Source organism: Rhinolophus sinicus, chromosome 8 (genome assembly GCF_057876585.1).
Source record: "Rhinolophus sinicus isolate RSI-liver-muscle chromosome 8, RSI-T2T, whole genome shotgun sequence".
In the NCBI taxonomy this organism is placed as follows: Eukaryota; Metazoa; Chordata; class Mammalia; order Chiroptera; family Rhinolophidae; genus Rhinolophus; species Rhinolophus sinicus.
This window is the reverse complement of record NC_142508.1, coordinates 16,529,921-16,546,501: the sequence shown is the minus strand read 5'-3', so window position 1 is coordinate 16,546,501 and position 16,581 is coordinate 16,529,921. Positions and strand designations below refer to the sequence as shown.

The 16,581-nt window shown below is 39.6% G+C and overlaps 1 protein-coding gene across 3 annotated transcripts in view; it reads right to left on the bottom strand.

The window, feature by feature from the left end:
• The window catches only part of UBE2H (ubiquitin conjugating enzyme E2 H), a 94,909-nt gene that overhangs the window by 16,939 nt on the left and 61,389 nt on the right, over nt 1–16,581 (bottom strand). Inside the window, exons 2-4 of one of the 3 annotated variants that reach the window (XM_019751336.3) lie at nt 11,911–12,173; nt 6,233–6,272; nt 4,858–4,910 (exon numbers count right to left, since the gene is read on the bottom strand). The exons of 1 other annotated variant lie outside the window; for it this stretch is intronic. In XM_019751336.3, coding sequence (XP_019606895.1) covers nt 4,858–4,910; nt 6,233–6,267 — 88 coding nt within the window. In that variant the 5' untranslated portion in view covers nt 6,268–6,272; nt 11,911–12,173. The remainder of the gene's footprint in view (nt 1–4,857; nt 4,911–6,232; nt 6,273–11,910; nt 12,174–16,581) is intronic. One more of the 3 variants, XM_019751331.3, reaches the window with a different exon arrangement.

The following is a 16,581-nucleotide window of genomic DNA, read 5'->3' as shown; positions in this document are numbered from 1 at the left end:
ACGGATGGATCGTGAAGCTAAGTCCTGTTGAAGCCATCAAATCCAAAACTCAGCATATTTCTTCTTTACTACAGTTGACATTTCTCCTATAGTGCCTGAAAGAAATTGCTCTACCTGGCCTTTCTAGGAGACTCATAATGACATCCAGCTGTTCCAAAGGCAGGATTATGTTTGTGATTCCCACCTAGATGGATCAATAATACTGCACTCTCAAGCCTGTTCAAACAGTAGTTGTTGGCCAATCATCCAGGCAGACAGATAGACATACCTGGTGTCTGTGTAACTACACTAAAATGTCTAGAAACACAGTTAGCAAACACGAATTCAACAGAAAGCATAATTTTAAGATACAGTTACCTTCAGCCAAAATTTGAATTGTTTGGAAAGATTCACTGGATGGAATAAGTATTTCCAACATGGGAAAGTTTACATCCATTTAGCAGCTTAAATTCATAGGCCACAGCATAGTACTGTGAAATAAATGTATGGTTTAAACTTTTCTAGATGCCTAGGAAAAGAAACTTTGTTTTCCTTGTTTAATTTTAATCTCAAAGTCTCTGAAGCATTCCTTTGGCTGTAGTCCAACTTCATTTGTCTGTCATTGACTCTCCACGAGACCTAGGGGAAGTAATTTCCCAAATGTTGAGTTTTCTCACCAAAATAAGAGTGTCCAATCGATTGGCTAGCAACCCTAAGAGTGAGAATAAAATGATAAACCGCCTGATTTTATAAGAAAATTGTCTTCCACCTTACACATCCACAATTCAATCCACAAAATAAGTAATTTACCAAGTCAGTTAAGAAATGAGTAAAATGAAAGTTGGAGAGAGAAACACAACTTGCAGGTGGACAAGTATGCATGGCCCAGAAGGTGGGAGGGAAATTAAGGCCGTATTGCAGTGAAGGTACCTGAACTTCCAGGAGTTTCGGTTGGAAAGACAATTATGAATAAAATATATCTTGGAGTAAAAACGAAAACTGAAAAACAGAAGGGGAGCTAAAAAGCTACCTATGGCTTAATGAACTTTCCTCCCATCAATCTTTAAAATTAGTTGTTTTTGAAACTGAAATCCAGATCCTCTTGGCTGCATTTTAACTTTTCCAGAGCTTTTATCACTGCTGTCTGGAAGAGCAGGAAGGGATGTAAAAAAAGATGCTATCAAACAGGAAGCCAAAATGAATCAATTTTGTGATGGCATCTGCTACTTTCCTCTTAATGTCACGAGAGTAACAATAGAAACTTCATACTTAATAGGTAACTTCATACTGATGACAAGCATCTTTACAAAATTAGTCGAATTACCCACTGTAATTAGCTCTCTTGCAAGGTTAAATAATATAAAAGTAAAAATCACTGGGTGATTAAATTATAATTACACGGATTTTGAGCTTCTGAATGAATACACTGCCTGTATACTTGGCAAAGAAAAACAAGATGAAAACAGAAGCAATAAGTCAAATGGGCTACCAGAAATCAATTTTCTTTTGGCAGGTGGGGCGTGGAATAGAGGACTAAATTTACTACAAACATGAGCATTGTTTATTATCAGGTTATATAAGTATAAATCTGAAATTTCAACTGCAATTGCTGTTACAGTATAAATATGTATATCCATTGCATAGTACATGCCCTGGGGCATAGTTAATTGTAGGAAATTTCACAAGTAATTCCCTATTCTTTACCCTATTATATAGTAGAGGTGTTGAAACAAGTTTTGGTTGCATTTTGGGTGTCAGTTGAATATTTGTGTTAATATGCCAACTTTCTCCTATTAGTTGTTTCATATTAAATTACATTTTTTTTGTCCACTGAACTAAGATTCTCTCAAGAATCACAGCAAGAAATTTGAGTGATTTCAGAATTCACAAGTTACGAACCCTCAGTGCCAGAGGCTTTAGCAGTTTGTAATAAAAATTTAGTTTAGATCTCAAGATCAAATAAGTCTAAAAGAAACACGGTTAATTTGAACCAATCCTTTCTAACAGGACTTTTATACACACATTTTAAATTTAAAGAAAATTCTAACATTTTTTTGATGAAGAAAATTTGGGTTTGAGCAAAATGTCAAAACAATTCTCCCATGCACAGTATACTTCTGACTATATTCTAAAAATATTTCTCTAGTTTCCTGTACTTACCGGTAATGTTAGTGTGTCCATGCTCTTGTATTATAAAACACTTAACAATAACTCATACACATGTAATACAGAAATCAAAGTTCACTTTGACCAGTCAGGTTTAATTCGTTACTTACTAAATGCTTTGCGAGGTACATGAGAACATATTCTAACATCTTACTGACGTGATGAAACCTTAGTTTTGTTGGCCTTCTGCTGTAAAGGCTGTTCTGAACATCTTATACCTGCTGGTGGGAATGTAAAATGGTACAACCACGCTGGAAAACTGTCTGTCAGTTCCTCAAACAGTTAAACACAGTTACCACAGTTCCACCCAGCAATTCTGCTCCTAGGAAATACCCTAGAAATAAAAACATGTCTATATAGAAACTTGTGCACAAATATTTATAGGCATTATTCGTAATAGCCCCAAAGTGGAAACAACCCAAATGTCCATCATCTGACAAATGGATAAAAATGTGTTATCTGTATAATGGAATATTATTTGGCCATAAAAAGGAACGAAGTACTGATACATGCTACAACATGGAAGAATCTTGAAAACATTATATGAAATAGAAAAAGAATGCCCAGAATAGGCAAATCTGAGACAAAAAGTAGATTAGTTGTTGCCTAGGGCTAGGGGGATAAGAGTATGGTAGCTAAAGGGTACGTGGCTTCTTTCTGAGGTGATGAGAATGTGGTAATGGTTGTACATAACTGTGCACATACCAAAGCCTATTGAATTACATACTTTAAATAGGTGAATTTTATGTATGTAAATTATAATTCAGTGAAGCTATTATTTAAAAAAATAATAATAAATCTGTTCTGAGATGTGAGGTACTTGAGAATCAGCAAAGCTTTTCTGGTCAATAGTAAAAGAATTAGTAAAACTAATGTCCAACGTACTTTATTGTAATTGGAACCAGCTTGTCGTATTTTGTTATGTACATCTCTAAAATGTGAATGCAGTTTAAGAAAAGACATCATTACATCAGATGTTCCAGGCAGCCTGCCATGAGACATTTTTACCAAAAAAAAACACACAAAAAACACATCTTAAAAGGAATTCATTTAATCAACCTCAGAGTATATGTTCCTTCTTGTTGCCCCATCTCCTTGTAAGTTGCCTCTTCCCTAAACCTCTCATGCTAAATAGTACTGGGCATGATGAATTCACTCATTAATTCAACAAATATTTGAACCCTTATTGTATACCAGGCACTGTTTTAGACACTTGTGTGCATGTGTGTGTTGTGTTTGTGGGTACACTCACACACAACACACATACACACGACAAAATCCCTGCTCTTGTGGAGCTTACAATCTAATAGGACAAGATAAACACTAAACAAATACTGGTTTTAAAGACAGATTTTTAAAACAGGGTGCTGTGCTATGGGAGGGGTATTATTTTAGATGGACTGGGCTAGGAAAGGAGGTTTCTCTGAGAAGTAATGTTTGAGGTGAGCAAAGACGGGACCAGCCACACGAAGCTTAGGGAAGAGAAGTCCAGGCAGAGGAAATAATTTTTCAACAGCAGAATCAGGAGGAGGACAAAACAAGGATTAACGGTGTGCTGCGGGTGACCAGCCGTCCTCGGGGACTCTCACACACCGTCCTAGTACAAGGATGTCTGGCGAGATGACTCGCAGATTGTGGCTGGAATAAGATGTCTTACGTACCTTCAACCATTAAAAGGTCTTACAAGTCCTCAACAAGAGGAGGCCATCTCCGGTTAACCCCAGCCTAAAGTGATCTTTCCCTCCTCTCCTCGGACCTCTCCACAACTGTCTCTTTGCACCACTCATTCTTTCAGACACACTGGTGTGAGGCCCTGTGTTAGGAAGGCCAGGACTCAAAGACAAATCAGACGTGAACCTCCACTGGCTCTCAAGGCAGGAAATAATCTAGTAGCACAGTACATGTAGGCATAGCGACAAACACAAGCTAGAAAGTAAATGCAGGCCACAAAAAGAGCTATAAACCGTAAGAGTGGCCAGAGATGACTTTCAGCTGGAGCTTCAGCGGAAGCTCTGTGGGGTGGGGGCACGAGAGCAGGGACAGTCTATGATGTGTGACGATGTGGACATGTGGGGGAATAAGCAGATTCATTTGTTGTATCCCTAATTACCTTTAATATATTTTAAAATAGTTTTAGCCTCCCCAGCCAAGTTACAAGCTCAGGGAGAGAAGGTCTGATACTCCCCATATCTCTCAGTGCTATTTAGCAGAGTATTTTGCAGAGCTAGGCAATTCACTGTTGATTCACTGTAAGAGATGCCGATTTCAGCACTGAAGGAAAAGCTAAATTATTCTCTGCTTCACAGTGACGTTTAGGCCTTTGAAACATGATCCCTCAAACACCTTAATACAGCATGTCATTTCCTAGGGACATTCCTAAAAGCTTTCCTAAAAATAAACGGTATTACAGATAAATATGTATTCTGAACACACACACATTTAAAAATGTTTGCATATGTATTCGTATGTCTGCATATGTGTATCACTATACCTTAATTTCACAATCTCACAAGATTATTTTAAATTTCTGCTAAACTAAAGTTTGAACTCATGAGAAATTTTTTTTTCATTGATCAAACTTTCCCATCCAGGCCTTCAAAATCCCCTCCCATTCCCAACAAAACATCTTAAATCAGAGAAGAAAAGCCAAGCGACATTTTTTTTATGGCAGTGTCTCAAAATCTCTGAAAAATATTCCATGGCCAAACTCACCATAGAGAGCTGTCCAAGTTTGATTAATTACATCTAGACACACAGTTCCTGACCTGAAACAGATGGAAAGAATGGCATTTTTTAAAAAATTAGAAAGTTAGTTGCATGTATCTGGCAACTAATTTTATTTATCAAGAAAAATACCTTTAAAAGATTTAAAAGTATTAATAGATTTACCCCAATTGGGGTAAGTATGATGAGGAACAGAATATATACAAAGTCTTATGTGTCTCCTTACAGATTGAAAGAGAAAAACAGTAACTATACTATGGAGACAGCAGACAACACAACAACTTAACCATGTGACAAGACCGAACACTGGTAACCAGGGGCAAAGGCCTGTGTGCCTCTCACAGGATGCCCAGAGCAGGGCATAATCTCACTGTGGGGTTTTCTGGCCTGCAGTGCATACTCTGAGTCTAACGGTAAGGAAATATCAGACAAACCCAAATTGAGGGACAGTCTTACTATAAAATACCTGGTCTATATTCTTTACTAATGTCAATTTTATAAAAAGCTAAGGAACTAAAGTAGTTTAATGAAACCTGACAACTAAATGAAATAATTCATGAGCCTGGACTGGATGTTTTACTGAATGGGGAAAAAAGTGCTAAAAAGTATATTGCTGGAGTATGGCAGTAGATTACAAAGTACTGTATTAGCATTCAATTCCGGAATCTGATAACTCTGTTGCAATTACGTAAGAGAACATCTTGTTCACAGAAGTATCAAAGGACAACTGGGCATGACGTATGTATACAACCTACTCCACAGGGTTCAGAATACCCCCAATGTCCATGGTGTGCATACGCACGAAACATCAAAATTTAGTGCGTGACAAGGAAAAAATGGAGAATAATCACATATTCTAAAACAGCACTGGAAGTAACAAAATAGGAGGCACTGGTATTGCATTTAAAAATATCACTAAATAAAATATTAGAAGGAAAGAAAGGGATAATTAAGATTCAATAACCAAAATGAAACTATAGTCACTCATGTTTGCTTTACTCTCACAAATTGAGAAATACTTTATGGGCTGAAAATTGTAAATCTGCATACTGAAAACAGATTTCTGAATTCTGTCTATAAAAAGAGAACGGAAATGTGGAATATTACAATCCTAGGCAGATACCAAGGGAAATGAAGGACCCATTCATGACAATGGAAAATCTAAGCAGTCTAACATAGTAGAATTTGAACTAAGTGGTTTAGCATTTCATATTCCTGGATTCTACAGTTTAAGTGACCATTTATACAGTCCTCTGCTGATAAAATCCAAAAAGACAATTGAGGCTTTTGTATAATTAAGAGAGAGAACTCTAATCAAGAGCAGTTGCTGCTAAGATTGAAAAATTTTTTAAAAGTTACTTACGCTTCATCAATGTTGGGATGGAAAATTTTATTCATGAATCCTGTAAAAAGAGATGTTAATTAGCAGCAAAAAGTACCCAGAGAACAATTAGCTTGAAAGTATTTCTGTATCAGGAACAATTTTAGTGCTGGAAAAAGGTGATGGCACCCTAAGTCATTACCTTCAATCTTAGACCTTTGGTTACTGACAAGACTATAAGTATATCCTGACAGTGTCGATTACTTAAAATACGTTAGAGTTCTATTTTTAAAAATGAGCAAACTTTGAGAGCAATGCAGCTTCTTATACAAAATAATCATTAAAAGAAATAGTTTTCTGAACTATGAAGGTACTCGCCAAGATAATTTATAGTATTAAATGGTTTCTAACTAGTGCCAGGATAAAAGCTAAGAGAGCGACTCTGACTCCCCTCCCAGAAGTTTTCTTGTTCAAGCTCTCAATTTGGAGGTTCTGCATTTGAACTTCTCCTTCTGAAGCTCAGTTACTGGTATCACTCGGCGACATTGTGTGCGGAACATGAATGAAACTGTTGAAACGCTAAAGGAGTACCGCTTCCAAACCACAGAAGATTTCGTTAAGAACAGTGACTAAAATATTTCCTTTAACTTTAGTCTACTCATTCCAGGAAACTCAGTTTTGATTAAAATTGGGGCAACCGAGAAATGAGGCAAGGCTTTAAAAAAAAGAAAACCAAACAAAAACTGTAGGATGGCTATATCTGTCAGAGATTCAAGTTTTCTGATTTATTCCTAGAAAAACAAGTACAGACTTCAACATAGTGATAATTAAATTCCAAGGAGAATTTATTTTCTAACTTAAAAACTGGTGATTGATCAGTCTGTGTGCATGCAAATGACAATATTCTAAGGCAAACCCACTGTCACAGCTGTCATTTTGTCACCCTTATCACCTCATTTCCTGTTAAGACTTCCTATTCCATTCCATACTTTCAGTAAATCGAAGTTCCTTACTAAACTGACCATCAATCACTACAGCCCATCCCACCCTCTCTCGAACTCCGACCTCACATTTCCTTCATTCAAAATCTATTTGGTCAACGCCTCTGCGTCAGGCATTGTGCTTGTTTAGGGTACCACACAAATAAGACAGCACGCTATTCTCGAGGAGGTCACTGCAGCAGTGGCAAGAGAGACACGGAGAAGTGATGGCAACGTGCTCAAAGCTGACACAACCAGGGAGCGTGCAGGGAAGAGGAAGGTGTCAGAAAGATGAAGAAAAGTGGCATCAGAAGAGGACCCTCAAGGATGAGTTGCGACAGAGGACATCTCAGAAAAAATCTAACAAACTTCTCTAGACTTAGAGAAAGGGAATAAGAAACGAAATCCCAGATATGCCGGTCCCCGCTTGCTCTAGCCACTCCAAGGAACGAATTATGCATCTAATTTTTGTTTTTTAATCCTTTGTGTTGAAATGGCTTACCGTTTTACCTACTACTAGTAAGAGAACCCATGCAGTATTTAATTACTCTGATGCAAAAAGAAAAGCCTTGTGTTCAATTATAATTTCATATTAATTTTTCATTAAGGAAATGAAAGCTGTTCCAAAGTCTAGATTTAATAGGTATGTTTATGAAGAGATTATACAATGGAAATGCTCATGTCTGAATGTTACGAGGAGAAGAAGCAGGATAAAAATCTACATGACCCTAGAAAAACACTAATACAGGTGTTCAAGAAGACCCATGAGGATATTTGCTGAAGCATTTAAATCCAACCCTATTAAAAGGGACTGGAGAAACTAGTGCATCCAGACACTGGGAGCTCTATACAGCCAAGGTGATGCACGAGACCAATGAAGTATCAACTTGGATAGATCCAAAGCAGAGGGGAAAAAGGTTGCACCATGATACCATTAGATAAACTAAACTAAAGCAACACTATATATTCTCTATGGTAACAAGTATGGAAACTGCACTGGACCAACATATCAAACTTACAAAAGTAATTATTTCAGTGAGAGTGCAGGGCCAATGGTGGGAATAGGGAACAGAATGGGGAATGGTAATTAAAGACGAGTATATCTGTAACACTGTATGCCTTTAGAAAGACAACGTGCTTCTATATTATTTGCTCCCTTCTTAAAATAAGTCTGCACAGATAGGAAAGTGGAAGCAAATATGTACAGCTGTTAACAGTGCTTAATTCTTCATGGTGGAAATATTTTGTCCATTATACTTTTCAAATCACATCACCCCCCACCCACCCCATTGGGATCACAGCAATTTAAAAAGGCTAGAAGGAAACAAGAGTCAATGGTACTCAACTTTGAGAGAATCCCCCATTATTGCTACTACTCTTCCGATTTGCCCAAATTTCTACAAAGTGTCATTTTAATAGTTGAAAAAAACACTTTCAAAGAAAAAATTATAAACAGCAAACATCCTAAAGTAGACCTAATTACACACTGGTTATCTACTGCTGAAGCCTTTTAAGGAAAAAGGTAGCTAAAATCCATTATTTTGCTTGAACTCTCATATCTTAAACACTCTTATTTAAATAATACAAATTCATTACAAAAAAAAATCAGAAGATCCTCAGGCCCTAAGGCACTCGGTCCTCAAGATTAGTTGCATATAGGAATATACTGCTATTGTAACGGCCAAGACACCTTCTGGTGAGTGGCAGACCTTAATGCCCAACCACTATAAATGGAAACTTATTTCAGGAGACTTGTTCTATTATGGGAAAGGTATTTTGCTTGAAATACCTTTGCATTTTAAGAACTTAAAATTCATTCTTGACACTTAAAATCCTGCTACAACTCTCCTAAGTAACATCGACTGAAGCAGCATGTATGGCAGAAGTTTCCAATGCTGGCTACAGGTAAGAATCATCTGGAGAGTTCTTGAAGAATGGAAGTGCTGTTAGAAGGGGGCCAAGTGCTATGGAGAAAAACACAAGGAAGGGGTCGCTGAATAGGACTGCTGGGGTGGGGGCAGCAATCTTAAACAGGATGGTCGGGGGGGCCTTACGGAGGTGACTAAACTTGAAGGCGGTGCAGGAGGAGTCCTTCAGTGTCTAGGGGAAGAGTGTCTACACAGCACCAACAGCCAAGTGCAAAGCGTACCAAGAGTTTGCTTGACGTGTTCGAAGACCAGCAAAGAGACTAGTGAAACTGAAGCAGAGTGAACAAGGAATAGACTAGAAGTGAGGTCGGAGAGGTGACGAGCATTTGCGGGCCCTTTCAAAGACGCTCGCTTTTCATTCTGAGTGAGGTGGGAAAACTGGGCAAAGAATGACGGGGAAAGGCAAACCTCAAGCAAAACGGAATAAGCTGTCTCTCCTATAGTAAGAATGAAGCTTCAACAACTTATGTCACAGGGAACCTCAAAGGTGTTGTCAAGAAAATAGCTACAGTGAAAGCGATTTACATGTTTATCAAAACTGTCTCTGAAAGGTTAAGGTGCCTCCTTTCTGGAAATTACTTTTGGAATCAATGCAGTTTCCAATTAAATCTAGATTTTGGCTTGGTTGAGTCCAAGAGGACATAATAGAGAGGGCCAAAGAGGACTTAGCAAACATATTCTTCAGTGATAAATGGGTTGGGGCCCAGTCCCCAGTGCCTGTGCTAAGTATGAAACAGTATCTGAGCTCTGAGACAGAGGGCAAAATCCGACTGGAAAGAGAAAAGTCCTAACAGGGATTTGAGGCTGGTCCCAGCTCTGCTTTTAACTGTGTGCCTTGGGCGGGTCACTTCCCCTCTGTGGGCCTGTTTCTCTACCTGCAAAGAGAAATAGCAGGGCTATATCATCTCCACAATCTCCAGTCTTACTCAGTTTAGAAAGGGACTATCAGCTCTAAAAATCTAGGATTTAGTAACAATGGCCAATGCTCTGAGAACAGAAGCCTTCAAGGGAAATGCCCAAAGGTTAAGTCCTTAAAGGAAATTTATTCTGTAAGACACATTTTTTAGGTACAGAAATATTCTGGAGGAAATACAAAGCTACCAACATGCTAACTAACATACCACCAAGAGACACAAAATCCGCTGACTACTCCAAAGTAGGCAGAAACAGGGTTTATAACCTCGCCTCTGAGGAACAAGCACAGCTAGACCAATCCTAACAAAAAAACAATTTCCAGACTACAATCCTCTCTTCCTATACCAGGCTTTTCCAATTGTTAGAAAAATACCCAAAGCAAATAAATGGAAATGAGCATATAGCTCTCCTGCACATTTGTTCTTGGACAAGCTGTACGTAGCATTTCTGGCAAAGCCATTTACATTCTGGATAAAGATGGCAACAATGGAACTTCTGGAAGAGGAGGGGAGGAGACTGAGAAAGAACAGGCTAGGAATTCAGAGAAGGGACGTTCTCAGGGCTGAGGATGTTTGCCCTGGCATGTTCTCCTTCCTTTTGGCAACGCTAACGCCACATTAATGAATATGTCTGCAACAAGAGAACTTTCCCAACGCTTGTTTCCATTCAACCAGGAACTATTTTGAAGATATTTTAAAAGAACGTATTTTGAAAACTGCTTTCATGCAGACATGGTAGTGGAAGCAGCACGTCATTTTTAATCTACATGATTTAAGATTTTCTGCACTACCAGACATTTGCTAAGGATGTATTCTGATGATTTGACCTGATAAAATTCAGAACTCCTTTGTTTAAATCTTTTGGACAATTATTCTCTGGCATGGCTCACGCATTTGTAAAAACCAGTGGACAATCACCTCTGTCCTCTTATCTTTTAGCAAAAGGGAATCAGGCGATTTATAATTCTGGAGGAAGAATCCAAATCGTGCTTAGTTGATGCAAAACTACGTATCTTCAAAAATAAAAGCACAGGTTATTAAAATAGAAAAATACACCAGGCTTTTGGCTTGTTCCACTCCAATACTCAACTGTCTAGAATAACAAACCTTGACCGATAGGCTAATAGGTAGAGAAGGTAAATAACATCGTGCCGAGTCATGCTGAAAACTGGTTTTTATTTCAGCCCGTTTCTGTGTCCAATCCCAGGAGGGGATCGTACAAAGTTAGGCACACTTTCGAATAACTTCTGATATTGGGGTCAATATGTAACTAAGAGAGGCAAAAATTCATTGTTTTCCACCTTTGCTCCTTTTATTTGTGAGATTTTTTTAAGATCAAATTTGTGTATAGAATGAAATACCTAGGGCCAGTCATCTGCCCAGAAATTTCATTGAGAATAATCTTCAAAAAATGAGGTGAAACAAGTGAATCATGAAACCAGGGAAACCCACTCTAAGGTAAATATGTGAAAGGGCGCCAAAGACACAGACCGGTAGCTGTGGCCCAGCGATGAAATGAGCCTGCACTGCAGATGGCTGATGCCATTTAATTGATAAGCTTATGAATTCCTAGGAGAAAATAGTAAGTGAATACATTAAATTATTCTCATATTCCATCGTCAGGACAAATGCCCACATTAAGTAGACCCTTCAGAATCAAACTGATTAATTCTATGTTTTTTAAAGTAGGTATCATGATCTAAAACATAGTTATTAAAGATCGAATCTTATCTCCCCTAGCAGTATCTCAGACTGTAAAATTTTAAGGGCAATCACTCGGATCTCCATTCCTAGCATGCAGGAGGCAATTAGAGTTGGGGTGTTCCAGATAAAAAAGGGGTGGGGATTCTGCCAGCTTTGTGCGTGAGCGCATCCCCTTGGATAGGTTTTCATCTTACCTCAGACAGCCAGGCCCAGCCCGTGGCAGCCTGCACCCGGGCAGAAGTCTCTTCAGAGAGCTGAGCCTTTGCTACTCGGGAGAGGTGCACCGGGGCCGGTCTCTTCTTGGGTGAGGAACCAAGCAAGGAGCTCCCTCTCAATGCCCTGTGTCAGGGGAACTTCTGAACTGATCCTGTGTGTGTTCAGGAGATCTAAACTCAACAAGGGGTCCTCTGTTCTGTGTCTTCCTTTCTCTCTGATAATATGGAGTCTGAGGAGTGGGCTGGATGGATAAGAAAAGTTCATTTATAACTAAGACAAGGTGAAGCGTTATCCTTCCACAGCATAACCCTTCTACCAACTTAGCAGATCACCAAACCTGCAGCCGAAGTCGAGGCCTGTACTTTCACTTTTGGAAGGTTGTGATCTCTTCCTGTTTCCGTACTTTATCTTTCACTCTCCTGGTCATTCATACAACCACACTGTCTCAGTCAGGCAGTTTTTATTGTCACGGTCAGAGGCAATGAACACACTGGATGGCCTATTGTGAGACCCAATTTCAAGGTTCTCATAGTAAACAAAGTCATGGTTAAAAAGTCAGGCTCCAGGGGGCTGGCCCGGTGGCTCAGGCGGTTAGAGCTCCGTGCTCCTAACTCCAAAGGCTGCCAGTTCAATTCCCACATGGGCCAGTGGGCTCTCAACCACAAGGTTGCCAGTTCAATTCCTCGAGTCCCTCAAGGGATGGTGGGCTGTGCCCCCTGCAACTAGCAACGACAACTGGACCTGGAGCTGAGTTGCGCCCTCCACAACTAAGACTGGAAGGACAACTTGAAGCTGAACAGAACCTCCTCCACAACTAAGATTGAAAGGACAACAACTTGACTTGGAAAAAAGTCCTGGAAGCAATAAATAAATAAAAGTCCTGGAAGTTCCCCCAATAAAGTCCTGTTCCCCTTCCCCAATAAAAATTAAGACAAAAAAAAAAAAAAAAGTCAGGCTCCAGTCAGACAGCCGAAGTTCCACTCTGTGAGCCTTGGGCAAGTTAGAGTTACTCAATCTCTTCCCTTCTGTTTCCTTAGTCATAAAGCTAGGTTAAAAAATGGTATCTACACACCCCAGGACTGTCATGACGTTTAAAGGAAGGTATGTATAGCATTTGACCAGTAACTGGCACAGGGTAAGCACTCAATGTTACTATTAGCTTAATGAACTCAATCAAGTAATTTCAAATCACTTTCCTCATCGTAAAAATGAAAATATCTACCCCTGCAGAGCCACCTCTTAATCCTTTAGGAATTGTCAAGAGCATTAGAGGATACTTTGATTATGGGATATTAGGTTTCCTATATGCCCATCACACCGGAAATGGAAAATACAGTTACTCTAATGTTGATTAAAAAGACCATTTGGTTTAGGGGAAAAGAACACTAGACTGGAAGCCAGCAGGTAGTCTGTAACTAGTTAGTAGGGATATATCGCCTCCACCTTCCGGAGTCTCATTTGTACCATCTTTAAAATGAGGCGACTGGATGGGATTTCTGAAGTTCCTCCCAGCAATATGGTTTTCACCAACACCAGGAACCTGAACGAAAGCTTGTGTGAACAAGCTTTTCAAAGGGGACTAAGACATTCCTCTTGTTTTTAAAAGAATATCACTTTAACTAAAGAAAAAGGAAGCCAAGAATACATGTTTTTATTATGATACCAATCCTAACGGGCAAGGAATGGATTTAATGCCAAAAAGATGTCAGAATTAATAACCAGCTCAAAAGCTCGAGGTCACCTACTACAGTTAAAGTAGGAGCTACCTAAGCAGCAAGTTAGATGGAATTTCTATATAGCAAATGGAAAGAGTATATAATAATGAATTGCCAAAGGCAGAATTAAAACTGACATAATCCAGCTTGAAGAAGGAAAGGGACACCCATCTGATGCTAACTACTATTTCTACTCTGGCTAATAGCAAGATGAAGCTGAATGAACTGAGACATCACAGACGCTAACAGGTTTCTCATTACTAGGGCCAATTTGAACACTGCCTTCTTCTGTCACTGAGAACTTCAGCACCTGGCCCCCAAGTCTCTCTCCCTGCCCCCAACTCCTGTCATTTTTAACGACATTATCACCTATAGAGACCCCACTCCTGACACCCTGGCCTCTCAGTCAGTTCTGAGCTTCTCCTCTGTTCCGTCTCATTCACACTCCCATACCTTGGACTTTGTCACCTCTACAAACTTCACCTCCAAAATCAATTTCAGACATCCCCGCTCCCAGCACAGCCTCCAATCCTTGTCAAAGAGCTTCCCATCCCATGAACTATTCTTTCACCTATGAACTCTAATCCGTTGACCCTTCCTTTTTCTTCCTACCTACCAGCACCATCTTCACCCCATCCTTATTTAAGATTTAGGAGCCATCACCATCATCACTCTAGCAATCCTCTGAAAATTCCTTGCCCTCTGCCTTCCAAAATGCCCATTTACAATGAGAGGGAACCAATCATTCACATTCTCTGTACTTGGGCTTGAGGGTACCACTAAGCAGCCATTTTCATTCATTCATTCATTCATTCATTCACTCACTCACTCACTCACTCACTCACTCACTGAATACAGTTGACCCTCAAACAACCCGGTTTGAAACGCACAAATCCACTTATGTGCAGAGTTTTTCAACTGACCCTTACAGTTCAAACCCACTTGTTTAAGGGTCAATAACTGGGTTGGGAACACGTAGATGCCGAAGGCCGACTTTAGTTACTACAAGGATTTCCAACAGCGCCCCTAACCCCTGCGTTGTTCAAGGGTCAACTGTATTCTTCTACAGAGCGGGCACTTTACCAGGCACTGAGGTAGGGAGAAGGGCTGTTAGTGAAACAGACCCGAGACTGTCTTCACGAAGTTTATATCTTCTAGGCTGGCAAGAAGGAGAGACATAAACAAATGTAACCAACTTTTAAATGTATGCTCAGTAACCTTTTGTGGCTTCAACATCACCTGTAATTTTCCCCTCTCCTTTCTCTCGTAGTTTGCTCCCCGTTATCCAATGACTTGTACATTTTACCATTATTCTGCAAATCTCCCATTCCCTTTGTTCTCTTCATTTCTCACTTTGAGTTAATCCCTCTGCCCATCTGCTTTGAGAAAATGGAATCCCAACTGACAGGATCCCTCATTTTCCCGCACAAAATCCTCTCTGTACACATCTTCTTTCTCCTGCCTCTATAGCTCACTCAAATATTCATGGTCTTCTCCACCACCACTCCATTTGTGTTCTGACCTTGCCCCTTCCTGTCACCTCAAAGGCGTCGCTCCTCCAATCCTCCTCCTCTTTTCTGGACCACTCCCTACAACGAGCATACAAACACCCTTCAGATCTCCCATTTAACAAATAGAAACGAAAACCTTCCTTATAGCTTCCTATAGGTACCACCCACATTGGTATGACGTCCTTAATATAGCCAATTTCTTCAAAGCAATGTCTGTCTTCACTGGGGTTGCTCCATCCTGGTGTCTGATCCAAAACCCTGACCCAAACCACTAGTACCGATGCTTCCCTTCAACAGTAGAGTGATCATTAAACCTGCTTGAAACCTTTCAATGACTTTTCCATTTCATTAAAAATAAAAGTCAACTCTTTAAGCTGGCCTGCAAAACCCTATGACACGTCATCCTGCTTCCCACTTGGACCTTCTCTCGTGTCTCACTCTTCACCCAGCTTCCCAGCCTTATTTCTTCTTCTTTGAGCAAACTAAGCGCCCGCCTGCCTCACAATTTCTTCGGCCTGGAATGCTGTTATCCCTGATCTCGGAGGATCAGTGCTGGGCTTCTTTTCCCTTTTCATTTAATCCCCAGCTTGAATTTACTTTGTCAGAGGCCCTTCCTGAACACCTAATCTAAGGTAGCTATTATATCAATCCTGTCACATCCATTCTCTGCATAAAGCTATCAGACACCTTAACTTTTGCTTTAGCTTCTCCTCCCAAAGAATATAAGGGTCAAGAGAGCAATTTGTTCACTTCTGTATCTCTAGCACCTAGAATAATGCCCTGCACTCAGTGGGTATCCCATAAATTTGTGGAACTGATTAGAAGAAATAATACAAGATGTATCCGTTTTCTGAGAAAGCAGGTTCAGCGTCAACTGCCAGACATACTCTTAAAAATCCATCCTAAAAAACTTCATTTTCAGAATAACACCAGTAAAAAGAGAGCTCTTAACAATTGCTTACATTCTCATTGCATTATCTAAAAAAAACTTTTTTACAAAACTTCCCTACTAGAAATTTGTTTCTCTCTTCTGGAATTCAAAAGATATAGATCACTATACAGTAGCAATTATTTAACTGTTTGAGACGAGAACTGAATTCCAACCCAAGGTCATGAAAATAGAGAAGTATACAGGTAATCTTAATGGAATTTTGCTTCCTCAGTCTAAGAATTCATTCTGTCTGTGGAAATAGTGGTCCAAGTTGGCCTTTGTTAAATGACTAACCCCAAACCTGTCATGAATGACCCACTCCTCTCTACTCCAAATCCTGGTCCTCCCCTGGCTACGTACTACTCAGCTAGGTTCTTCACACTAGTTCCTGAGGGAGCACACTGATTCCTTCTAGGAAGACACAAATTAAAATGGTAAATATTCTAAGCTCTATAGTTAGCTTAGTCATGCCGTATTATAAACCTCCATTCC